Source organism: Protopterus annectens, chromosome 7.part0 (genome assembly GCF_019279795.1).
Source record: "Protopterus annectens isolate FY-2018-M chromosome 7.part0, PAN1.0, whole genome shotgun sequence".
In the NCBI taxonomy this organism is placed as follows: domain Eukaryota; kingdom Metazoa; phylum Chordata; order Ceratodontiformes; family Protopteridae; genus Protopterus; species Protopterus annectens.
The window spans coordinates 547,065,732-547,093,537 of NC_056739.1; the positions used below are offsets into that span (position 1 = coordinate 547,065,732).

Sequence of the window (27,806 nt, forward strand, 5' to 3'; positions counted from 1 at the left end):
ACTAATCATTAAATCGGGTAGTGATGAATTCCCATTTATTGTAAGTATGGTAGGTCAGTTTTATGTATGCCAGCAGGGTTGTAAATGAGCTGCATTTAACATGGAATGCATATTGTGTAGATGAAAAGGAATAATGCAATGAGTAGTCAGTGACACAGACACTATGGCAACGTTGACAGGGCTTTAAACTGATTTTTAATGTATGTCATTGTCTATAACAGCATAAGTGCTGTAATATTACTTACTGCCTGTGCCAGCAGATGTCCTCCATCCATGTGTTAGATGATGCCATCAAACCATGAGCTGCAGAGCAATTTAGGTACATTAACACAAGAACAGATTCAGGTGTGGGCTTTATCTTAATGGGAGTCTGCACCACAGCATATGCATTAGCCAACAGTTCATGTTGTATGACTTTGTTAGGATATTCATGCTTGGTCCTGCCTGTGCCTTAGAGGGTTAGGAGGTATTTTGGTATGAAAGAAGACTAGGACACTATAACTGTCAGGAGGACCAGACTGTCCTCCAGGACATGATATCTCAGTACAATCAATGAGCTTATAGAACTGTACTTTTTATGAAGTGAAACTGTGATAAGTAGAAGAAAAGGGTTACATCTAGACACGTTGAGAAACAGAGCTGCATACTTTTAGTGAGCATTGTGATACAGTTGGATAAAGCACTGACCACAACTCCGATGTCCTGACACTGACTAGTGGCACAGGTCCAGCAGGAGCCAGCAAGTAAAGGACAGCAGTGAATGGCCAATGACAGCTTATCCACCCTTGGGATGGAGGCAGGGAGTTCAGCCTGTTACAATGCCACCACCTACTGAAGAGAGAGAGAGAGACAAAGGCACACAACAGGCAGAGTATGCCAAGTCATGTCTACTTTAGCCTTTGTCTAGCATTTGCAAGAATGTACCTGCTCAGTGGGCAAGGCATAGCAGGCTGTCACATCTGTGAGCAGATGTGAGGTAAATGGGGAGAGTTCAAACAGGGGCTTTATTTTTTAGCAGACGCAGAAAAATTAACATTTTTATATAGTAAAAATATAGTTTAATTTTAATTTATTTTTTTTTCCTCTGACATTTCACTTGTTCTGTGTATTTGAAATTTTTGGACATGGCTCTGTAAGCCAGTTCACTGTAAATGGCCAAAGTTCTGATGAGAGCAGTAATATCACAAAATGTCCAAAATGCATTCCAGATCTTGCTGTACCACCCTAATTTATTTCATTACAGGTTTCCTAGATAGTATTAGCAGCTGAAGCAAGCATAAATCAACAAATCTCGCACATAATTCTGTTTTTCTTTTTTAATACTGTTTGCTAGTACTTTAATGCTAAATACAGAAATGTGAAAGTCAATGAGCATTAGATAAGTACATACTAGGCACTTCCAGTTTGGACAAATCTCAATACTTTTACCTCTTTTTTTGATACAGTATTTTAGGCTTTCTGTTTTCTGCTGTAGAACTGGGGCCCCGCATTTCAAAAAAATGTGTGCACCGGTTTATGGTGTTGCTGGTTTCAAAATTATGCACTCTGCACATATAAATGTTTCATGTTAGCTTCATCTAAAACAAGCGAATTTATCCTCGCATACAACTTTCAATAACGTGACTCCTAATCACGTAATCCTTTGACTAAGATGAGGCCATATGAATGTATTTATAAAAATGACGATTATGACTTTGTTCGTCTTACTTTATACTGCAAATTAAATGTAATGATGCTCTATATGTAACTTATATGTTTTGTTTCATTCTATTTTAACTAGATCAGGACTGAAGAACAACCCTTGTAGTCCAGTTCATTTATAAAAATAAAATGCGATTGCTTTTTGCATTCCATTTATTGTGACATTTATTGAAGTAACATATTTTTAAACTTTTTATTTACTGTTTGATTGACTTACTGAATTTGAAAGTCTGATTAAGTGTTGCCCATTTTCAGCAAAGGATGGGAGAAATGCTCTGTTAAATAAATCAGTAGGGATCGGCGGCTGTCATTTTCTTTTAATTATCAGAACAGAGAGTGCAGGAAATTTAACACTAGACCATGAGTAAACGTGCAGTGAAGCTGTAAATTATATACAGTGGTGATAAGATTTAGAAGGATAAGTACGGTTTGCAAACATGTAGAAATACAGAGCCTGAAAACAATAATGTAACAATACATGTATATGTAATTTCCACAAGTGTAGTATTCTGTGCAAAGTGTAACAATTCCCAGAGGTGACAGAACTTACCAAAACAATAAGAAAAGTATTGACAAACATCAGAAAGCATACAGAATATAAATAAATAGGAAGTGCACTGAATTACAATTAGTGAACTGTCCAATTAGTGAACGCTTTATCCCAAGAGACAATTCGACATAGGAATGAAAAATATCCCCCTCTATTAGGGTTGACTGATATGCAGGTGGGAAAGGTAGACATTGACTTTCAGAATGTTTGTCACAGTAGCTACATTCACACTTTTTCCAGTAATTCAGGTCTAACAGAGGAAGCGGTATTAAGACATTGGTCAGTCCTCACACTCCATGAGGAGTTAAGACGGGTTGTCCCTGAGCACCCCAAATTTGTTAGACGTAGGGATACTAACATGAAGCAATTATTTGAAAGAAAACAGATGGTGGGCACACCAGGTGACGGGCATAGAAAGGGAACATACAAGTGTGGAATGTGCAAACAATGTACAGCGATTATCAATAGTCATTCTTTATACATTCCATCAAGAAAGTACTTGTTTCAGGCTAATAGGTATTCTAACTGTGGCACAAAATATGTGGTTTATTTAGGTTTTTGCACAAAATGCCACAGTTTTTACATAGGAAAAACAGAAAGAACACTGAGATGAAGAATTTACGAGCACACTTACGATGTTTGTAAGAAGAAAGAATCCAACGCCTTTTACAAACATTCAATGATGTGCCCTAACATGGAGCTTAAATTTATTGTTTTAGAGCAGTTATAACCTGATAATAGGGGAGGAGATTGGGAGACTAAACTGGAATTCAAAGAGCTCTTATGGCAATTAAAATTAGATGCAGGTAAATGGCCCGGTCTTAATGACAATATAAATCTTAGCAGTGTTTTAAAATTAAGAAAGGCCAAATTATAAAATAGAGGTCCATGATTTTGATATATCCAAAAGTATTTTAATATTGTTTCAATGGTATTATCAATGCATTTAAATCATTAATAAGGAACCTACGTTTTTTAGAATATGAACAAGTTTCTATTGCACATTGTTTTACATCAAGTGTTTATCCATACAATTAGTTTTTCATGGGCAGTTTCAAGTTTTGTGATATGTAAGTGCACCATTATGGTGTGACAGGTTTAAGAACTTATCTACGAATTTTAATTAATTAAGTTTAATTAATTGATCACATGATTAATTATGTTTATATTTAAGTAAGAACAATTGCCAGAAGTTTTTTATCTTGATAAAGCTCAGTATTAACTGAGCGAAAGCGCTTGACGGATTTTTTTGTGTGGTTCAATAAACTATTTTGGATACAGTTCCTGGTTTCTACTTCATCCTCGCTGTGGACTTTTACACTGACGTTTCTTGGTTATTGCCTTGCTTTTTGTTTTAAATAGGAAGTGTACTGAAAGATAAGAATGGACCATTGTTTTCAAATGAACAATGGGAAAGCTGGCATCAGACAGAGTGAAACTGTGGCTGCTTCCCACAGTTTGGCTACATAATATAACATCCATGTCGGTTTATTTTAACTAGACTAAGAGATTCAAGTCTTAAACACCTGGATGGAGTATGCCGGGGGGGGGGGGGTATGTTGTGTGACAGAATATTTGCAAGGATGACAGAGGAACTCATGTACCATTTTTAGGAAATTGAGTAAGGAGATGGAGCTTTTCAAGCCAGGTAAGACGATCAAAGGTTGACACAATGATGTGCAGCATTACGGAAATTGGAGGAAAACTGCAATTTTATTTTAACAGGGTTCCAAATTAATGATTTGAGTGGACTGAAAATTCATGAAGATAGGAGAGGCAATAAAATAAAAAAAGCATGAGCAGCAACGGTTAATATAACATAATTCATACCAAATTGCTTTTTTTTTTGTTTGTTTTTAAAGGTGAGCTGTTTTTGATTGGCCTTTTTTTATGAATTTGTCGAATCTTAAATGACTATCAGTCATGACTGTGAGCATCTTTGTGTATTATCAACAAGCTCAGTAGGAGCATGCTGTCATTGCAATGGATTAGAAAATTAAATTCAGAAATGGGAGGATTTTGAAAGTTATACTGTAGCACTGCATTTGTTGTGGTGGGTTTGAGAAGAAAACCAGATTCACAAATCCAGGACTCTCTGTTAGAAAAAGGAAGCTGTAGCAGACAATTTACCTGTAATAGTTTGGGTACAGAGCACTAAGTTAGAATCTGGGTGTTTTGAAATGTTTACACAGAATGGCATTCAATGTGCTTGTAATACAAACATGTATAAAAATATTTCAGGCATGAGTAATAACTAACCTTCTAGTTTGCAAGTATACTCACATAGTCACCCCATGTTAAGTATACAAGCTGTTCTTAACAATACCTAATTGAGGACTTGCTTTAGTATAATTTTGTGGTTATTCTAGGTTTCAGCCACTCTCTCAGAGAAAAATAGTTACTATATTTCACATTTCTATATAATCTACTACACAGGCTGTGTGATGGTTTCCTACTGCTTTTTGATAATCCCAAGCTATAAATCCACTATATACCTGAATAAGGTTTGCTCATAATCATCAACATGAGACACTGCACAAGTTCAGATATTTTAATCTTTCGTAACTTAAACTTTCACATCCATAGATAGCTTTGGGATATTTCTGCTCTACTCTTTCCAATTTACCCAGAGTAGATTTCTTATAATCTTTCTATACTATTATTCCTTATTCCAGGTTAAGTCTAATGCAACTTACAAACCAGTTCTCTTTTCCTGGGCTTTAAAATATTTTTTTACACTGCCTACAGCATTAGCTAACTGGTTGATATGATAAAAAAACTCAAACCAGGATCTATCCAAATGCATGGGTGCTTTAATGAATTCACAGTTTCAGTCATTGTGTTCTCTATTAAATAGTCACTCATCGATCTATCTTCCAAATCTCTTCTGCTTAGTTTTTACTGTAATTATTTTCAAGCCATTCTTCTGTGCCTAACCAATCAGTCATGGTTTTTGCAGACATGCCCTATTCCTCACAGATTCTGTGCCTAACCAATCAATTAGTCACGTTTTTTGCAGACATGCTCTAGTCTTCACAGATTTTCCCATTTTTAAGTCATCTGCACACAGACTGTAGAACACCTCAGATGAAAAAGATAAATCAGAAAGGTAAAACCTAAACAAGAAAGGACCCAGGACAGAGCCTTGAGGGGCATCCTGAGTGTAACCTATAATTTCACTTCTCCAATAACTTTATGATACTTTATGTCCTATTTGTAAGCCATGCATCTATCCATTTTTTCAAGATTAATTTAATACCCAGTTGTTCTAATTTATTTATCAATGTTTAGGTAAAAATCTGGAAGAATTAAATATGCCAAGGTTAGAGGTAGATGGCGCTCAGTTGCTAACAGTTAGGATAGGAGGAGATGAGATAAAAATTGTGGTGCATAACCAATCTACAGGAATGTCCCCAGGAATAGATGTCATTCCTGTGGAAGTTTGGAAGCTAGAAGGGAAAAACTCATTAAGATCGGGAAGATTTTGCTTAGCACTATTTAAAGAGGAGGAGAAGTACGAACATCCTGGAAGAAAGCAGTGGTAGCTGTTAATACCTAAAGAGGGTAACAATCCATCAGGTCCCACATCATACAGGCCAGTTTCAATACTAAACCATGATTATAAAGTGTTCATGTCTATAATGGCTAAAGGATGACAAAATTAATGCCAAAATTGATAGATATCAGTGTGGTTTTGTGGAGGGGAAGCAAACATTTACAACATTAACAAAACATTGATGATCCGGAGGGAAGCATAATGTAACAAAATACCATTGCTGTTGGTGGGTCTTGATGCAGGGAAAGCATTTGACAGAGTAAGCTGGGACTTTATGAAAAGGGCAATGGAAGCATTTGCATTTCCTGAAGAAAATGATAATGTTGATTAGGAGGATATATGAGGGATTGGTGGCAAAAATTAAAGTTGGTGGGGTCCTCTCTGATAATTTATTTTTGAGCAGAGGAACCAGGCAGAGGTGTCCTCTTTCCCTTTTGTTATTTGTCTTATATTTAGAACCACTGGCAAAGAAAATAAGGGACAGCGAAATTCAAGGATATAGTCAAGAAAAGCTGGCTCTGTTTGCAGATGATATTATTTTATACCTGACAAAACCAGACAGAGACATTACAGTGTTGTGGAACATTTTGAGACAGTTTCAAATATTTTCAGGATACAAAATTAATGAAGCTAAAACAAAGGCAATAGCGGTAAATTATGTACCCACATATGAATTTGTTCATCAATATCCATATTTATGGGGACATGATAAAATGAAGTATTTAGGAGTATGGATTAAAAATGATTGTGGTGTGGTAGCTAAAGATATGTGGGAAGAGACTAAATAAAATATAATACAAAAACTGATAAAATGGAAGCTTTGTTATATGGATATGGATAGTAAGCAGTTAAAATGTTTTTACTTCCATTAGTCTTATCAACCAAAGCAGAAGTTGTGGTTAGCAATTAATTAAGAGCTGAAGGACTTTATCTAGGAGTGGAAGATGGCAAGAGTCAAGTGGGATAGGCTGATTCTTCCAGTAGAACAGGGTAGATTGGGATTATCCAATTTGAAGGGGTATTTCAGAGCTACACAGTTAAGGTTCATATATATAGTATAAGCAGAAAACTATAATTCAAACTGGAAAGGGATAATGATGAAATGGGGGAAGCTCAAGAAACAAGGAGAGACTGGGTTTTTGGATGCAGGCCTTTAAGGAGAATAACAATAATCATACAGAATATTATATCTATAAATTAGCAGAAAGTATCCTAAGATCTAAGCCAACATGGGAATGGAGAAAGGAGATTCTGCTGCTAGGGATGACTGTGATTGGGGATACAGACAATAGGCAAGAGGGAGCTGGAATTTATTGGAGAAAACTGGCAAAGGAACCAAAGTATTGGGAGCAAATAACTAGAAAGGGAAAGATGATAGAATGGGAAGACACCAACAATTTATTTGGAGTGCAGGTTACAGACTGCCTTCCCTATTAAGGATTGATATCAGAGTATAGGCAAAGAGACAGAAATAGGGGCGATTTAAACAAAAGACCAACACCAGTAGAGTTTTTAGTAGAATTTATAACAGAAGCTGCTATTAAAAAGGAATAATTAGTAGAGCATATAAAATATTGCATGATAACTATAAGAATCAATTAGAAGATGTTAGAAAGGATTGGGAAAGAGATTGGATAAGCAGTTCATAGAGAAACAATAGAAGGATATATGTATGTCTCCCAAATACGCAACAATGTCTAGAAGATTTAGGATTTTTGCTTGGAAATATTTGCATAGATATTTTTATACCCCAAGTAGACACCAGAGAATTTTTCCTCAGGTAGACAGCAAATGTTGGAGGTGTGACAGTGAAGAATGAGGTAATTGGGAATATATTTTGTGGGAGTGCTGTGAGTTGGCAAACTTTAAGAATTCCCTGCAGGATGCACTGCTGGAGATGCTGAGTGAACAGATTGGTGTGATGAAGGAGATGTTTTTTCTGAGCTATGATACAGAATCAGAATTGCTTAGACATGGTAAGGCCTTGCTGTACCTAATTAAGGTGGCTGCCAAAAAAGCAATTACTAGAAAATGGAAATCAAAAGCTAAACCAGCTACACTACAAGTAGTGAATATACTAACAACTGGAATTGAGATCTTTAGAAAATGGTAGGAATAAATTACATAGGAAAAATGGGAATTGTGGGAACAAACCATACAGGCGAGGAATGAGGTTTAAAAGGAGGCAGGATTTAAGCTATGTAATGTTTGACTGAAAATGATTGGGTAGATTATGTGATGTATAGCTTGTTTTCATTTATATAAATGTATGATTGCGTATGTCATAAGTGATAATTTAATAAAGATGTTTCTCAATTAAAAAAGGGCAGGAATTGAATAATTGTTGCTTAGGTTATATGATATATAACAATATAGGTGAAGTATAATGTTTGTAAATGTGAACTTGTTAATACAGTTTGATTACTTTTATATAAATGTAAATTTGCCGCTGTCCCAAGTGATAATTCAATAAAGGTGTTTGAAAAATGTTTGGGGAAAAATCTGCAATATGCTTATTGGGATATTATGGCAATAATCAGTTTTTCAAGGGCATAAGATATACCCCTCTTGAAAGGATCTGTTTATGTGGATAGATAATGGGATGGTTAAGCTGTTGAAGCCATTCTAAATATTGTCCTGCTCAATTATGATGTGCTTGACAGGTAGACTTTTTTTTTAATGCATGAACAAGGTATGCAACAAAAAACTGGAACCTAAAGGAAGAGGGCAAAGACTGGACATGGGGTAAGCTGGGGGGCAGATAGGCTGGTAGAAGAAGGAAAAGAATTGTGCAAATTCAGAAAATGCTGGTTAAATTTCTGAACAGTTATTCTGATGAGTTGCTATGTAGACAAGAGTGGAACATTGTTTCCCCAAGAGTATTAATTGTGAGATACAGTATCACTATGCTCTAGAGTTAGTTTCAAGCAAATCCAAGTATTTGTTCTGCTACCAAGGAGAAATGCTTTGACTTAATTTTGCAGATCCCAATACGAGTGCTGTGTATGGATCTACTTCTAAAGCTTGAAGTTTCAAAACTTCAAACAGCCAAGACCAGGAGGTCAAAATTATGAAAATGAAATAAAAAAAAAATAAAAAACAAAAAAAAATTATGTTTTTACAGAGGGCAAGACCCCTGCATTCCCTCACCCCCAGCTAATTAAATATACCAACTCCGAGATCACACTACAGTGAGGAAAATGGTAAATATCCTATTCTGCACTGTACAGCGATCTCCATTCAAAACATTCAAAGTTTAAAAACTACGATCTTCTGATCTTGGCCATTTGAAGTTCAAAGTTTTGAAACTTCAAGCTGCTGAAGGAGATCCCTGTGTATACAGGTCTTAAAGATAATGGCTACATTAACTATGAATTTTTTAAATCTTATCTGGCTTCCTTCTCAAATTGCTATTGGCAGATCATTCCCACAAGATAAACTAGCTTTCTTTGAGGCACACCTTGATGACATAGACAAGTCCTCTTTATACTCTATCAGACTCCACCCTTGTTCTTTTACTGTTCCTTTCCACTCTGGCAATAATGTAGATTACTAGTCCCCTCACATGTAGAATGCCCAAGGCGCAGTTGTGTTCCTTGTTACTGCAGATATTAAAATATGATAAAACAGACAGAGTGAATGGAAAGCCTGGAAGCAGAACTCATGTAACAACCAGCTACATCACAGTTAACTTACATACAGAAAGAAAACTGTAATAGCCATCAAAGGTCCTAAATCTACACACTTGAAACAGAAGCAAGTTTCTTTCTCTAGCAAGACTGAAAGTTTCTGGAAAGAGATAAAGCAACTAGTAGAGAGAGAGAGAGAGATTTGTAATGTGCCCTAACTACAAATTATACAGCTTGCATTCAAAAGTACAACTTTGTAAAAGACTGTAGGTTCTTCCTAATCCTTAGAATAAAAAAAAAATTAACAGATCGGTTTCCTTCTTCCTATCATATAATACATGGTTCAACCAGCAATAGTTCCTCACAAATCTACACAATGGCTGAATATTCTGCAGCCTTTATTTTTTTCCCACATTGCTGTGAAATAAACCAAAGCTCTATTAAAAAGCCTAAATTCAACATTTAGCAAATCATAAGCTTCATCCCACTTTTCTTAGAAAAGCAAAAGGGAAAAAAATTAAGCCTCTTCTGCACATTTTAACTTGTCCCTGCCTTCCTTCAAACACTCCATCATTATTCTATTCCCAAAAGTACCTTCTCCCACTGAATTCATGTCTTCAGACCTGTTTCCAGTTTGAATCCTGTGAGAAAAATCTTTGAAAAATGGTTGTACATGCAGTTATTTGAGCACAAGTAAACACAACATCTTTCCTGATGTCAGTATGGGTTTCTTAATGCCTTCATCACTCATCACTACATCTTTACTGACTGCTGCAGATGCCATTTGCAGTAATATCAATGCAGGTCTCATTACTAAAGTTTTGAGTTTAGACATGATATGAGCATTTGAAAATACTAACCTCAATGTACTGTTCAGGAAATAAGTAAAACTTCATTTTGGAGACTACACAATCAGTTTTAAGACTACATCAAAAAAGAAACTTGCAAATTAATGCTGATAACCCTGTCACACAAACTGGGATCCTCAATATGAGAGCCCTCTAAGGCTTAGATCCCCTTCTATTCCCTCCGTTAATAATTTTACTTCTAACCTGCTCTCGATTCTAAATGATCTTGTCTGATGTTATCATGCGTACAGATGTATTACTGATTGAATCCAGTAAATCATATTCAGGTCAGCAAGCAAAAATTACAAACTAAAAGCTTTGTCAGCAAGCAAAAATTACAAACTAAAACTTTGTCAGCGTCTGCCTATGCTCTTCCTTTAACAGTCTGGAAATGATCACCTGTCCAAACTATAAACGTCATAATATTTTCCACAACATAGAAATTAGCAAACATATCATCCCTGCTTATGCACATTAAAGACACCTAGTATAATCTCATCTCTAATGTCACCAAATACAAGTAACTGGGACTCACTCTGGATGCTTCTTCAGCAAAATTTCCCATTCTGATTATGCAACCATCAAAGTTGTATCCCAACTAAATTTATGTTACAGTATTTCTCGAATCCTTTTTCCTATTGTCCGCATAGGTATAGCAAAAAATGTATTCTCCAAAAACTAGAATACAGCCTCTATTTTCTAGGTTTTCACTCTTCATACAAAACTCAAAGCATAGCGGGAGCTGTAAACAAAAAGCACATATTCATGTTATTGGCTGATGCAAACACACACCTCTGCAATCTCCTAGAGAGTATCAAACGTCTTCTAGTTCAAAGCCAGGGTGTCTATGAAAGATAAGTTATTGCTCACTTATGAGAGTTAAAGTCTCTCTTAATCATCAATTCTACATCCTCAGGAAGAGTCTAGAAAATATTTTACTATTCCAGCCTCTTTTCAAAACAACTATGGGAAAAAACAACTTTTCCAGGATAGGGCCTACCATATAGAACCACTTTCCAAAGGAAAGAAGAAAGCAGCAAACCACAAAAAAGAAAGAGAAAATCAACACAAATTTCGTAATAGTCGAGCAGGCATCTCTGTTAAGCCAAACCTCATAGTCTAGTATAACACAGTATATAGCAGTACAGTTTATGTTGCTATCCATATACAAATTGGAATTTGTACATTTACTGAATAAATCTTAAATACTTGCATTTTTATTTCATTTTATACTATTCAGCATAGCTTACCTACTTGTAGTGCACTTTCTGTTACAATACTGTTCTGTCTTTTGCATAAAATATATTCTGTCTCAATATAGTCTCTTTGAAGATTGCATTCTTGTTTTGACAGTGTATGCTTGCTTTTTGACCTTGAATCACGACTGACAAAAGCTAAATAAAACAGCTCACATATCTAGTGAACAAATTGCAATAAATTACATCACAGCCCATTGAAGAAATTATAGGTTATGTGATATGCTTTTATCCATGCCTCAGAGACTGCTACATTGTCTGTAGAGTGTACCAAAATCCATTTGTGAAATCCAGTGAGTTTATTACTATATGAAGGTGAATGTGGAGTAATCTAAACCCATTGTGATTTAAACCCTGGAGAAAAGGTGTGGATATCTGATGTATTAGTTGATTTTATAAGGCAAAGGTTTGGCTGAAATCTCAAGAAACACTTCATTTCTATGGTGTAACTCAAAAGGTTATGTAATGTATATAGTGAGGGCTAGGGGTAAGATTAGCAGACAAGTAAGGTGGTACAAACGGAAGCCTACATGTTATGTTTGACGATGCTTGATCTTAGTTTGTAGCTGTGGTTTACCAATACAGGGTTTTTTGAGTGGAAGAGAAGTATTTAGTGTTTTGTGATTCACTCTTATGAGTCATTCAGTGTTTTGTGATACCTTTTTCAGTTTTCAATTGTTCATAATATTATATACATATATATCTTTAGGACTCCTGCATTTAGTCTAAATGCTTGTTGATCATTAGTTTAATCAACTGCACACCATGCAAATGCTCCTAAAACAAGCCTGATCAAGCTAGGGATTACAGAGCTGTAAAAGTAGGGTTTTGAAGAAGAAGAAGCTTCATGTATAAATTACGAAATGTGAATTCATGACAAATAGGTTGCTATTGCAATGTAGTACTTAATTTCAGTGCTTCCTGCAAGCACTGAAGTCCACAAAACAGCTGCATTACCTGCAAACACCTCCTATCCACTCATTACTCATGTCCTCATGTTGGGCATTAGTTCAAATAGCTGTTACCATTATTTCAGTCCTCTGTAGATGCTGCTTCACTGCCTTCCCACTCCCATCCTTGCCCACCCAGTATGTTGTTATGTTTACACCTAACGTTCTGTCTTCCTGCTCTTACTAATTCTTCCTGAAATCAAGAGGTAAAGGCAACTTGTACTAAAATTACCTTCATTTTCTAGAGTTAGAATGAGCTACAATAGGCTAACAGCAATGAGTCAGTGAGGGAGAGGGGGAGTAGTGAGCTATATGCACTACAGGAAAAATTATGTTACCCACCAGTGGCACTTACAAAATCTTTACTTTAAAAAGCTTGTAACATGTAGGATCTATCAACTACAGTGGTTATAGTTTCTAAAAATCACTTCTAAAATATCAGGTTTAAACTGAAAAAGACAGAGTGACAGAGTAATTCTAGGAATCCAGAAGTTAACTATCTGCTGCTTAAAAATAGCTCTAGAAAATTAGTGCTAATGTTAGTATAAGTTGCCTTTACCCCTTGATTTCAGGGAGAAATAATAAGAGCAGGAAGACAGAACATTAGGAATAAATACAACGATGTACGGGATGTGCAAGGATGGGAGTGGAATGACAGAACATTAGGTATAAATATAACAATGTACGGGGTGGGCAAGGATGGGAGTGGGACGACAGAACATTAGGTATAAATATAACAATGTACGGGGTGGGCAAGGATGGGAGTGGGAAGGTAGAACATTAGGTATACAAATATCGATGTATTGGGTGGGCAAGGATGGGAGTGGGATGACAGAACATTAGGCATAAATATAACAATGTACGGGGTGTGCAAGGATGGGAGTGAGAAGACAGTGAAGCAGTAACTACAGGGGACTGATATAATGGCAATGGCTATTTTGAACTAACACCCAAGATGAAGACATAACTATCGAGTGGATATGAGGAGTTGTCAGGTAATGCAGTTGTGTTTGGAAGCAGAAAGCACTGAAATTAAGTACCACATTACAGTTTCCAGTGGCAACTTGTTTTTCATGAACTCACATTCCATAATTTGTACATGAAGCAGCTTGTTTAAAACCCTACCGTTACAGTTGATCTAGGCTTGTTTTAGGAGTATTTGCTTGTTGTGTGTAGGGAGGCAGAGTGGTATATACACATGGCTGTTTATTTAAACTGTAGCTCTGTCATCCTTGTCTTGAAGCTCAGGGAATGCAGTGAAGGGGTAAATAAATTAGTAACCATGTGTAATAGGTAAATAAACCAGTAAAGATTTGAAAGCTCTGAACCCCTTTGCCATGTTGTGAGATGTGGCGGTAGATATGAACTTACATATACAAAGATTACCAGTTGCCAGAATATTTAATTTTCACCAAGGTATGGCAAGCTCAGATTTGGCATTGGCATATATATATATATATATATATATATATATATATATATATATATATATATATATATATATATATATATATATACACACACACACACACACACACACACACACACACACACACTTGGGGTTAGGGGGCTTGCCCCCTCATCAGGGTTGTAGGGGGAGTTCCCACTGCAGAAAAATAAATTTGAAGAAGAGTGATGTTCAATATTTGCTCTTCTCCTATAATTATTTTTCAGTATGTCAAGAATCAGAGGTTTGAGTCTCAACATTTCAAATGGGAGCCAAATAAAACCACAAGGGCAATTATAAAATTGCAATATAAAATCCATAGTAGCTTTATTTGGTAGCAAAAAGAAACCAAATTAGAGAGAAAGGAAAAAAAAGCAGAAATGGAACATTAAAACTCCATACAGAAAACAAGTGACTATCAAACGTGAACCACAGACACTGGAGCTGTGTGGAGAAACCATAACCTAGGAACTGCTTGTTAGTTACAGATTTATGTCCATCAGGTTAGTAAGGTACAGATTTAGAATCTTGAAATGGTAACTTTATTGAGGGCAGTGTCCTGCCTTAGTATGGCAAAAGACATATCACTAACAGTTAAGGATTTATGTTACTGGAGAGTAAAGAGTTTTAGAGTTTATCAAAAGGTTTTTGGAAAACTTGTAGCTAAAACACATTATTTTAGTATACTGTTTTCTTGAATTTGTTAGTTCCTTGATTTTAATATGAGACTTGGTGACAAATCAGGGATTATTTACTTACTATGCAGGTATGTGAAGCAGATTCATACTTTAAAATGCATACCTTATTTACTGAATAACTTGGTATATGATCTGGACCTTAGAACCTTTTCAGCCATTCACATAGCACAATGGCAGTGAAGTACAAAAATAATTCTAGTTGTCAACAATCAAAGTAAATAACATTAAAGAAGAACTACAGCTCCAGTTACATAAAAGAGAAATTGCAATTTAATTTACATTAAGTTGTAATTAAAAAGAATAAACCTTTCATGTCTATCTACAGTCACTATAACAAGTATTTCAAAGATAGTACTCACATCAGTTAGAGAGATACCCGCTAGTGAGATTAGATGGAGAATAAACAAAATGAAATATTTACAAAGTATGAGAGAGAAAACTGACATCAGCAAAAACCTGAAAGTATAGGGTGCAGCATCAGAGTATAAGGGATGCTGCTTGTAAATAAAGGAAGAGCTGAATTCTCTGCGTAGTTATACATATAGATGCATCAGATACACAATCATGTGGCAGATGGTGTGAATAAGGCAACTTATCTAATAGAAAATGCTTAAAGGTGATTAGTAGCCTTGGAATGAGATAAAAATAACTGAGAGAGGATTCGTCATGTACTATATAATCGAAAAGGAAATAATCTTAACAATGATTAAAGACAGGCATGGCAAATACTTAATGTGTATTTATATTATCTACATCATGGCAAACATGTATCTACCTATCTATGCCATATGCTTTAAAAATGTATGCCGAAGGTTAGAGCTGACTAAGACAGCAGTGAATGGACTCTATAAATATGAAGAACAAGTGAATGGAAATTATTGTTTTGAAATAAAATAACTGTGATCAGACAATGTTTGATTTTCTAGTGCATTTCAACTACACACAGCTGTTTGGTCCTTTACTTTGCTGACTAATTGTTGTGTGAAATTTTGCAGGTCTATCAGCTACAATGGCAACAGCTACCATTGCTTCAACAGAAGAAAGTGAGTGTGTTATTTCTTAAAGTAATGACTACAAAGTTTGAATCTGAATCATTTAATATTTCCTCTTTCTAAAGCTGGCATGATGCTCTAATTTTTTTTCTCATTTTTACTACTATTTAACAATACAAAATGGCAAACATAACCATGTGGTTCTGAAAAAGAAGTCTAGTACCTGGCAAGACAAGGTTATAGTGCTATACAGTACTAGATTCACTAGGTTTGGAAACTGGAAACTATCCTATGAGCCTTTAACAGCAAGACAGATATCTAGGAAGATTTGCAGGTTAAAAGAATCAAAAATTAGCTTCTGCTCTTTGGGTACATAATAGAGGCAAAAACAGAAAAAAATGTTAAAAAGTCAGAACACTCAGAAAGCCTGGGTGCTCAGCTATAATCAGATGAAGGTAAGCGATGTCTAGTGAAATGGAACAATCAAATGAGAAGTGATATTCAAAGAGAATGGCAGTTGGATAAGGGAAATTCTAAACCTACCACCCTAGAAAACAAAAATGGGAAGAAACTAAGGGTAATGCTGCTCAATGCCAGAAGTCTAAATCTCAGAATGCATGCTCTCGAGGCCCTTCTCAGTATGGAGAACATCGATGTCTGTGCTGTGACTGAAACCTGGTTCAAGGCTCCTGAGAGCACCCCGGCACTATCAGGTTTTACCTCATATCATGTGTTCCGGCCCCAAAACCCGGACCACACCACAAAAGGAGGGGGTGTATCCATATTCATCAAGGATAGCCACACCTCCAGGTTGGTGGCAATGCACGAAGCATCGGAAACCATCCAGGTGCAATTAACCATAGGCAAAACTGCTCTACAATTTGTAGCATGCTATAGGCCACCCTCTCAAACTCAGGAACCCCACACAGCCTTCCTGAAGACACTGGAGGGTATAAATGTATCTCCAAACACCATTATATTGGGTGACTTCAACTACCGAATATAGACTGGGAACATTACTCAAGCCCCAACTTTCTAGCTCAAAGGTTCCTGGAGTTCATAAATTCAAATGCCATGGAACAACTAGTCACCGCTCCCACAAGAGGAGAAAATATACTAGATCTCATCATCACAAACATGGGGACAAAATGCTCCACACCAGAAGTATATCCCTCATTGGTGAGATCAGATCACAAACTTATCTTACTGGAAATCCACATCCCGCCCCACCCCAAACAAAAAGACCACAGTGAAGAACTTCTCTAAAGCAAACTTCACACTACTCAAGACTGGTGTGGTATCCTTCAAGGCCCCGAGCCAGTGGAAACCACAACCCAAGCTGCGGAAGCCCTTACAAATGCCTTCTACGAACACCTCCAGGACTGCATGGATCAGGCAATCCCTAATAAAACCAAGACTCTTTCCACCAAGGGCAAACGTCCAGTCTGGTGGACCCCAGCCATAAACAAACTTTACAATAAGAGGAGAAAGCTGTTACATGATAGAGCAAAATCCATAAAAGAGAAGACACCCTTGATCATTATTAGTAAAAAATACGAGCACTCATAAAATCATCCAAGGCCAAATTTGAGAGAAAAATTGCAATAGATTCAAAAGACAATCATAAGGCCTTCTTCAGCTATGTTAGAAACCTGGGTGGAAACTCCCAGATATGCGCAGAATTAGTCCAAAATGATACAAAAATCACTGAACCCACAGACATTGCCAACATACTGGCAGACAGGTTCAGTGCAAACTTCTCTCCCCCCCAAAAGGAGAGATAACTATCCCAGCGGAGTGTAGCCTCCCAGACATCTCTAATGCGCAGGTGAAAGCTGCTCTCTCTAAAGCTAAAAACACCGCATCAATGGGACCGGATGGTGTCCCCAGCTGTGTGCTACACGAACTCAACGAGGAACTAAACCCGCATATAAGGCAGCTGTTTAATCTTAGCCTTACCACAGGATATGTGCCCAAGGAGTGGTGTACGGCAACTGTGGTCCCACTCCACAAAGGCGGTACCTCTACGGACCCAGGAAATTGCCGCCCCATAAGCTTAACAAGCCTGGTCTGCAAAGCTATGGAGAGGATCATAATGGAACTCATAAACAAAGACATAGGGGACTTGCAGACATTGGACCTGACCCAGTTTGGCTTTGTCAAGGGCAGATCATGCCTTTTGAACTTGGTCAACTTCTTCGAAACAGTCACCAAGGCCATTGATGAGGGAAAGGCAGTCCATACAGCCTACCTTGACCTTGCAAAAGCTTTCGACACAATACCCCACTCGGGTATTATAGACAAACTTACCAGCTTAAATGTAAACCCATATGTCACAAGATGGGTTGCAAACTGGCTAAAGGACAGAACCCACAGGGTTAGAGTTGCTGGCGCCATGTCAGACTCCAAGCTGGTCAAAGTGGGGTCCCACAGGGCTCAGTCCTTGGCCCCCTGTTGTTCGGCATCTACTTCTCAGAAGTACAGGCAAACATAGGAGGACTATGGCTGACAAAGTTTACAGATGACTGCAAACTGGGCGCCATAGTGGAAAGTACATCGGACACAGATATCCTTCAGAGGGGACTCACGGAAATTGATAACTGGTGCCAGAGCCATGGCCTGAAGTTAAATGCCAAAAAATGTATAGTCATACCCTTCGGGAAAAACAAGGTAACCCCAAGCTACCATATAGGTGGCAATCCATTAAGCACAGAAGAGGTTATCAGGGACCTGGGGACCCAGGTTGACAGTGGCCTTTCTTTTGACACTCACATTGCTAAAGTGGTTAGAAAGACCTTCTACATTGCCCACCTGATCATGAAGGGATTCACATCCAGATCAAGTGAGGTCATTGTTCCCCTGTACTCTTCACTTATCAGACCAATGATCGAGTACAATGCCCCATTCAGGATGTATCTCACCCGACACCTGCAGCAATTGGAGAGACCCCAAAAGTTCCTCACCAAAAGGATAAAGGGACTCCAAAATCTGTCATATGCTGCCAGACTGAAGAAACTCCAGCTCTATCCAGTCGCATACCGTCTGCTCAGAGGTGACCTGTGCCTGACATATAAGGCCATGTCCGACCCGGAATTAATGGACATGCTCCACCTCAAAAAATCCAAATCTACCAGATCCACTAGAGCAAGCGACTTAAACCTTAGCACGGATATAAATAGGACATGCTGGAGGGATAGATTTGTCACCCAGAGACTCCCTATGCTGTGGAATAAAATCCCAGTCCATGTGAGGCAGAGCACCTCGCTGGCTCTGTTCAAGAGAAATCTTGACCGGTGGATGGGAGATGGTAGGTTTACCCCGGGAATCATCTCTGTGTCACTGCTGGACAGAGGCACAACAAACTAATGGGCACAGTATTTTTTAACATAAGGGGTGGCGTAAGCCACAAAACTTTGGGCTAGGCTTATAAATGCCTTAGGGCAGATAGCCTAGTATAAACCTATGAACCTATGAAACAGAGGAGGAGGTATATAGTAAGCCAGTGAAATTGCTATGGAAAACTTTATGTCAGCTTCCCGTATATACAAGCAAGTCAAGAAACATTTATAATGATTTGCCAGGTAGAAAAGGATGATTAATGGCAAAGAACATATGTCATAGATATGTAGATAAATGGTTACCATGATATAGATATCTCAATAAAGGTTAAGGGGGTTAACAAGGAAAGAGACCTGCAAATAAAGCAGTGCCATTAGGTACTGAAAGAGGCATGGAGAGAAGATAATTAAAAATGAAACATTTCAAAGTTGGCCATTTAAAACATGTTCTCCTCTTGAACTCTGTTGTTATTTAGATTGAAGTAGATTTTCATAGCAGTTTATAATAGAATATTTAATAGTAAACTCCTCATGCTACCTTGTGATGAATTTTCTGGAAACCAAGTAACTGTTCCTTTTTTTCTTAAATGCCTTCTATATGTCATTGTTTATCCACTTTTTGATATTTGCAACAGAATAATGTCAATGAAAGTTGTCGGTTTAAAAAAAAAAAAAACGTAACTAGTACAGACAACAACCAATTCGCTAAGATTCTGGTGTCATTCAAAGGGGGATCCAGTATCTGTCTGCCTGGGAAGACATGATCGACAAACCACGAGGCTTTGCCAGAAATGGTCTGCACCTGTCACCCCTGGGATTCAGGTTACTGATTAAAGCTCTTGCCACCCCTATAGTGCCTTTTTTAGGCAAGGTTCAAAGGACAAAACCACCACTGTAACAGATACAAGCATGCAAAATCTGAAGGTAATGCTACTCAATGCTAGAAGTCTAAACCTCAAAATGCACTCTCTCGAGGCACTCCTAAAAATGGAGAACATAGATATCTGTGCAGTAACTGAGACCTGGTTCAAGGCTCCAGAGAGCACCCCTGCAATACCAGACTACAACTCTTACCACACTTTTCGGCCACCAAACCAAGACCGAAACACTAAAGGTGGAGGAGTGTCCATATTCACCAAGGATATTCACACCTCCAGGCTAGTTGCCCAACACAATGCATCTGAAATTCTCCAGGTGCAACTAACACTAGGTAAGACTGCAATCCAAATTGTAGCTTGCTACAGATCCCTCACCATGCCCCAAGATTCTCACTACACCTTTCTAAACATACTGGAAAATATTAAGATACAACCAAACACCCTAATACTGGGTGATTTCAACTACTCTGCCATTAACTGGGAAAACTACTCAGGTACCAACACCTTTTCCCAATGGTTCTTGGAATTCATAAATTCCAGCACCCTGGATTTAACTAATCCATTGTCCCACCAGGTGCTCCAATATCCTAGACCTGGTCATTACCAACATGGGAGATAGATGCTCCACACCAGTGGTCACTACCTAATTGGTCAGGTCTGACCATAAGCAAATCAACCTTGACACTCACATCCCACCCCCACCACCCAGTAAGAAAACCTCCATAAAAAACTTCTCCAAAGCCAACGTCATGCTAATCAAGTCAGAAGTGACAAACTTCATGACACCCATGCAGACGGGATCTGAAAGTTCAACTGCTGAATCCTACACTAAGGCACTGTACGGGCACATCCACTCGTGCATGAATTGTGCCATCCCAAATAGAACCAAGACACTCTCCTCCAAATAATGTAAGACTATCTGGTAGTCTCCTGTCATAAACAAACTATACAACAGAAGGAAGAAACTGTTGCAGAAAAGAGGAAAATCCCAGGATGCAAAAAACTCTCTTACCAGCCTCAGTAAGAAGCTGAGATCCCTCATAAAATCCTCCAAAGCTAGTTACGAAATTATAATTGCCAAAGATTCCAAAGACAACCACAAGGCATTCTATAGTTATGTCAAGAATCTAAATGGCAATTCTCAGATCTGCTCTGAACTACAACAAAATGGCATTAAATATACTGACTCCAAGGATATTGCCAATATCCTGGCAGATCAATTTAGTGCCAACTTCACCCCCCTCTCACCCCCTAAAGGGCCCATCTCAATTCCAAAACATTGCCAAATTCTGGTAATCACAGCCACATAGCTAGAAACCGCACTCTCCAAAGCTAAGAATACAGCATTCATGGGACCAGATGACATCCCAGGCTGTGTACTACATGAACTACAAAATGAACTGGCACCTCACATAAGTGTCATGTTTAATCGTAACCTCATCTCAGGCTTCATGCCCACTGAGTGGCACACAGCTACAGTTATCCCACTCCACAAGGGGGGATCCACCTTGCATCCTGGGAAATACCGTCCCATCAGTCTGACAAGCCTGATCTGCAAGGGCATAGAACACATTATCATGGAACTTATAAACAAAGACATTGGCAACCTTCAAACACTGGACCCCACCCATTTTGGGTTTGTGAAGGGTCGATCTTGTCTTCTTCGAATCAGTCTCCAGAGATGTGGACGAGGGTAAGGCAGTCCACACAGCCTATCTGGACTTCGCCAAGGCCTTCAACAACATCCCCCACTCTGGAATCATAGATAAACTTATTAAGCTGGGCATAAATCCCTACATCACTCGATGGGTTGCCAACTGGCTTACTGACAGAACCCAGACTGTAAAAGTAGCCAACTCCAAATCCAGCTCCAGACAAGTGACAAGTGGAGTACCTCAGGGTTCAGTCCTGGGACCGCTCTTGTTTGGCATCTACTTCTCTAAATTGCACGCCATCACTAAGGGACTCTGGCTAACAAAGTTCGCAGATGACTGCAAACTGGGAGCCATTATTGAATCCCAAAATGATGTGGATATTCTACAAAAGGGCTTTACAGAAACAGATGCTTGGTGCTAGAGCCATGGGCTCAAGCTTAATGCCAAGAAATGTATAGTTATCCCCTTTGGGAAAAAACATGTACCCATGAATTACCACATATGTGGCAGTACACTAAACACCAAAAGTGTGAATAGAGACTTAGGGGCACAGGTGGACACTGGTCTGGTCTCACCTTCGATAACCACATTGTCACAACAGTCAGGAAATCCTTCTATGTGGAACACCTCATCACTAAGGGCTTTTCATCCAGAAAAAAAGGAGGCCATTGTCCCACTGTACTCATCCCTCACTAGACCCATTATAGAGTACAACGCCCCATTTGGTATGTACCTCACAAGACATCTGCAACAGCTGAAAAGGCCGCAGAAATACCTCACTGAAAGAATCACAAGCCTAAAGCAGATGCCCTGTGCTGACCATCTAAAAAAATTCCAGCTATACTCTGTGACATATTGTTTACTCAGAGGCGATCTCTGCTTAACATACAAGGCCATGTCAAACCCTGAGCTGTTAGACATGCTCCACTTAAAAGAAATCCCAATCCCTCAGAGCCACACTCTTCAGGGATCTAAACCTTGTCATCACAATGAACAAAACATGCTGCAGGGATAGGTTCCTGACCCAGAGACTATCCAGACTCTGGAACAGACTGCCCATACATGTCAAGCACAGCACCTCTTTGGCCCTCTTCAAAAGGAACCTTGACAATTGAATGGGAGATAGGAAATTCACCCTGGGGATCATGACAGTCGCCCTACTAGACAGGGGTCCAGGGAAAAAAATATTGTGGGAAGAAATAGCCAGGGAATTGTTATGGCTAGGCTTGTATAGGCCCTAGGGCCGATAGCCTAGTACCAACCTATGAACCTATGAATATGGATGCTTCTTCAGTGTGCAAAGACAATTTTGCAAATGGCAGTTAAATGCTGCATTGTACTAGTCCTGCTATATACATGATGCGACAAAGTATTTGTTCCTCAGTGTGTGCATGCATGCCCCAGAATGCAGTCTGGAGACCATGCTAGGAAGACCTGCATGACACTCAATGCCCTAGTGCCAGAGATGATTATGTTACTGTATAAAATTCAATTTGATGAAACACCTATAGGAAAGGATCAAGCAAAAGTAACTTGAAATCTCTCAAAGAAACAGCCGCATTTCAAACAGCCTGAAGCTCAAATCCCAGTTAGTTAATTTAATTTCTTTTTATATGCAGTGGTGGTGCTGTGGTAGCATTGTCGCCTCACAGTAAGACGCTGACCAGTTCGACTCTCAGCTAGAGCGTCTTCTGCGTGGAGACATGCGTGAATGGGCGTACCTTCGTTGAAGGTTGTGCATTAGGGCTGGCAACTCAGCACGTAAAAATCAACTGCCAATCATTAGCGGACCGGAGTTCCGCTGTGGCAACCCCTAACCGGGAAAAGCCGAAAGACACAACAGCATACCTATATAAAACCTCTAATGCACAAGTACAGCACACAGAGGCTGGTCAGTAAATTTCTACAGCTAGCCGTTACCATGATGCAAAGGAGCTGAATGAAAACAAAAGGAACATTCTGTTCAAGAAACTGACACATTCCAGGCTGTTCTTGGGATCAACCCAGTGCTGACTGCCACTGTGGATTGCTTCATGCCATATTTAGAAATAAAATACTATCTACTTGGGTTATAACATATAAAACTCACATTCTGAGTACACACTGTTCCTTTTTATCGATGTAAAATGAGCCTTAAGTTTTGTTGACGAATAGCTGCCTAACTCTGACTGTTGTATATATATTTGGTGTCTCAGTAGCTTCACATGCTTAAAAATTAGCTCACAACAAATTGATATCAGTGTGGAAATGTGGTGTGTTCTTCACCAAGTCTCCCTGAGATGTCTGACTTTTTTCTGCAATGCCACTAACTCAGACAGGTATTATGATAAAGACATGCAGTTGTACCAAATAGATCTGAACAGTTTGGTGACATGTTACAGAACTGTCTAATATTAGAAGCCATGTGATATACTGCATACATAAGCATTATGGGTATTTAAAGAGATATTGAATAAGTATATTTTTAGCTTTACCACATGTGATTCTACTGAATGAATTGTTTTACTATTGGAAAATCGACATTGTGTGTTCACAGTGGTTGAGACGCATACCAACACTCGGGATGTCAAATGCCTTAAATGATTAAAACAAATTCCGTTTTGACATTCTGTATTCTTTTTTTGTTGTTGTTGTTTTTGTAATGCTGTTCTCCACCTATGCAAATGAAATTCTCACAAAGTCACACTATGCTAAACATTCAGTAATAGATACATAAAAACAATATATCATAGGGTTACCACCTGTCCCACTTTACGAGGGACAATCCCTCTTTGGGCAGTTGTGTCCTGCAAAAAAATTAAAAAAATGGTAAATGTCCTGAGATTGTAGGACAAAAATATTTCTTTTATTTTATGTAATAGTTGCATAAAATAGTTATTCTGTATCTGAAACACCTAAATGTTATAAGAAACATAATCTTCTTATTTTTTTGGCTTTTTCCAGTTAGGGGTTGCCACAGTGGATCACATGTCCACTCATGAGTGGCAGTGGAGTTTTTATGGTGTCGAGTTGTCAGCCCGGCACCCAACCTTCCACAGAAGGCACACACATGCATGCACTCATGCCTAGGACCAATTTAGAGTGTCCAATCCACCTACAGCATGTCTTTGGGAATGTGGGAGGAAACCAGAACACCTGAAGAAAACCCACATGACCACAGGGAGGACATGCAGACTCCGCACAGAAGGCACCTCAGCCGAGGATCAAACCAGAGAACCTCTTGCTGTGAGGTGGCAATGCTAACCGCTGCACCACCGTGGCCGCCCTGTTATAAGAAGCATAATAAGTAACTAAAATGCTACAAGAATAAGCTTTTATTTAAGCAAAAAAGTGAAGTTCTGTCCTTTGTACTGGTCATGGGTATATTTTTCCCTGTAAAATCTGACGTTTGTACCAAAAATGTCCCACTTTTGGCATTTGAAAAGGTGGCAACCCTAGTGTATCACTTTTAGTTGGATAGATTACTGACAAGGATGTCCAACATGTTAGTGCAATGAAAAACAAAGTGCCAAATTTCTAGGCAAACTTATTCAGTGCAAAGGTTAGTAATGAATCACTGACTAATCTACATGGTGTAGTCAGAAGCCCATAACATGAATGTTAGCATGATAAAAACTGACATAGCGGAAAACAATTTAGCTTATGAAAATGATTTGAATATCGTATTTGAATAAGCATTAATTATCACTGCAGTAGCACACTACAAATAGCAGTGGTATGAAATGGACTGAACTAATACTGAACTAATTTATACTGTGGTATAAATTCTGATCTTTACTGCAGCAGTTTTTGAAAGTCATATCCTTTTGGGGAAGAGGGCATGCCACATACAAACCTAATTTTAACATTTTCTAAAGGATTCAGTTCCATTTGAAAGGCATAGAGTATATCTTAAATAAGTATTTTTTTCCTTTCCCAGCAGACATTATAATCACTGATGCCATCTTCCATGACATTTTGACTTCTGGGAAACCTTGTAATGCAGTATCTCAATGACTCCAAAATTCTACATCAAAAAATGGCAGTATTCTTACTGGGGATTCTTTACAAGTACCATATCTTTTAGAGCATTCACATCTGTAACTCTCCATAAAGAAATGACAATGTCTTTCTATACTCAGGCATATCTGCCTGTATCTCTGCATAAGTAGGGTCAATATCATCTGGAAGTATGAATGAATGTACCTGTATTTCCTTTACCAAAAGTGGCTGTCATTCCTACACTCACAAGCTAGATGTAACATCTGTACATGACACAAGACTATTGGGCTGAGATGTACCCAGTATCCCTTAGCAACTGTGGAGAGCATTTTTTTTCTTGCACTGTTCACTATGCCTATTTCAAAGTTAGACAATGTCATCTGTAGTGATAAAGAAACAGTATTCTCCTTCTCAATGTGTAACGCATGTAATATTTCCAAAAATATCATATGAAGCCTCTGTTTTTAAAAGACAAACACCATATAAAATTGGCACAATTTTAATTTCATCGCCAATGACTACAGCAATGCAATTACATTCTGATGTACTAAAGGAGATTTTGCCATCAACTAGCTTGACAATGTCTGCAGATAACTATTAGATTTAATAACCATAATATCAAACATATCATCGTAAGCATAACTGTGTTTTTTAATAAATACAGCATTTTTATTGACAAAATGCTAGTATTTAACCGTTTTAAGCCTCTTAGCAAGGGTGGGGTGGCAAAGAGGGTAGCCAACTGGATGAAAGGTGTCAAGGAGCGAAAAAGGGAAGTACAGTTCCTGCATTTTCTGTACTAGGGTCAGAATATTGCATCATTAGTAGTCTATATGACCAAATCCCCTAGAGCCAATGTTTACACAGCCAAGTGGCTAGCCCTGACACAGTACTGAATTAAATGAGACATCTCTCATGTTAATCACTTCTGGAGACTTTAAACAGAAACCCATACAAATTAAATAATGTGAATCTTTTGAGCAAAAACAAGTTAGTAGCAAGTTTATTTTACAGCCTCTTTGGAATTTCAGATAGAATTACTTTATTCACGTTACTTTTGTGAAAAATGTTAGCTATCTGACCATTTTCAATCTGATAAGGCATTCCTGGCTTAAATATAATTTATTTTGATCTCTCCTTGCACTTCAGAATTCCAAAATGTGCTTTAGGAATTGTTTGAAGCATTTTCCATAGTGATATCATCACATCTCTCAGCAACTGCATTGTATTATCAGATTAGCCTTTCTTCAGACATTCATAGGTGGTGAATTATTATCATCACTTCCAACTCTTAATTTAGCAGTTTATACCTACTTTCTTTCAAACAAGATCTGCTCAGTTGCTCTCTAATAATGGTCCCTTTTCAAGGTTTATACATAATTATCAGGTCACACTTTTAAATCATTCTTTGTAGGCAATGATGAATTATGTAGAAGCTTCCTCAATGTAGGCGTAATGGAAACATTCTCATTTAAACCTTGCATTCTGTTAGCTTCAGCAAAGTTATCTAGTTTTCAGTTTGTTCTTTAATACTTCCGTGGTGGTGCAGCGGTAGCATTGTTGCTTCACAGCAAGGGGTTCTCCTGTTCGATTCTCAGCTTGGGTTGGGAGTGCCTTCTGTGTGGAGTCTGCATGTCCTCTCTGCAGTTGAGTGGGCGTTTGAAAGACATACGTTGAATGAGCGTGCCTTCGTTGAAGGTTGGGCATCGGGCTAGCAACTCAACACCATAAAAAAAAAACTGCCACTCATTAGCTGACCGGAGTTCCGCTGTGGCAACAATTTACAGCACTTGAAATTTGAAATGATGTGTTTTAACTAGTTCATGGATACATATACTAGTGAGTGGATAGCACTGTGGTGCAGTGGTTAACATTGTTGCCTCACAGCAAGAGGTGGTCCAGTTTGATTCTTGGCTGGGGTGCCTTCTGGGCAGAGTCTGCATGTCCTCCCGGGATTCGCGTGTTTTTTTCTCCGGGTGCTCCGATTTCTTCCCACATTCCAAACACATGGGTCTGGAGCATTTCTCCCTGGGCTTCCACTGAAAATAGGTGCTGTCCTAGTCAGACTTTCCTGGTCAACAAATGTTAGATAAATAAATTAAACTCTTTCTAAATTATGATCCATAATTTTATTTTTAAACATACAAATGATTTTACCTTCATATAATGCAGTCAGATACACAAGTTCTGAGTTATGCAGGGTATCAGGTTTAAGGTCATTGCACTAGTGATAAATAGTCAAAATGATGATCACTGGCATGTGAGTCTAGGTTAGGGCTTGGAGGATCAAGACCAGGTCATCAGAAGGATCGTTCTTTTCACTAAGA

At 38.3% G+C, this 27,806-nt stretch overlaps 1 protein-coding gene across 1 annotated transcript in view; it reads left to right on the top strand.

The window, feature by feature from the left end:
- The window catches only part of CD34 (CD34 molecule), a 424,855-nt gene that overhangs the window by 124,914 nt on the left and 272,135 nt on the right, over window positions 1-27,806 (top strand). Inside the window, exon 3 of the mRNA XM_044077137.1 lies at window positions 15,631-15,678. Coding sequence (XP_043933072.1) covers window positions 15,631-15,678 — 48 coding nt within the window. The remainder of the gene's footprint in view (window positions 1-15,630; window positions 15,679-27,806) is intronic.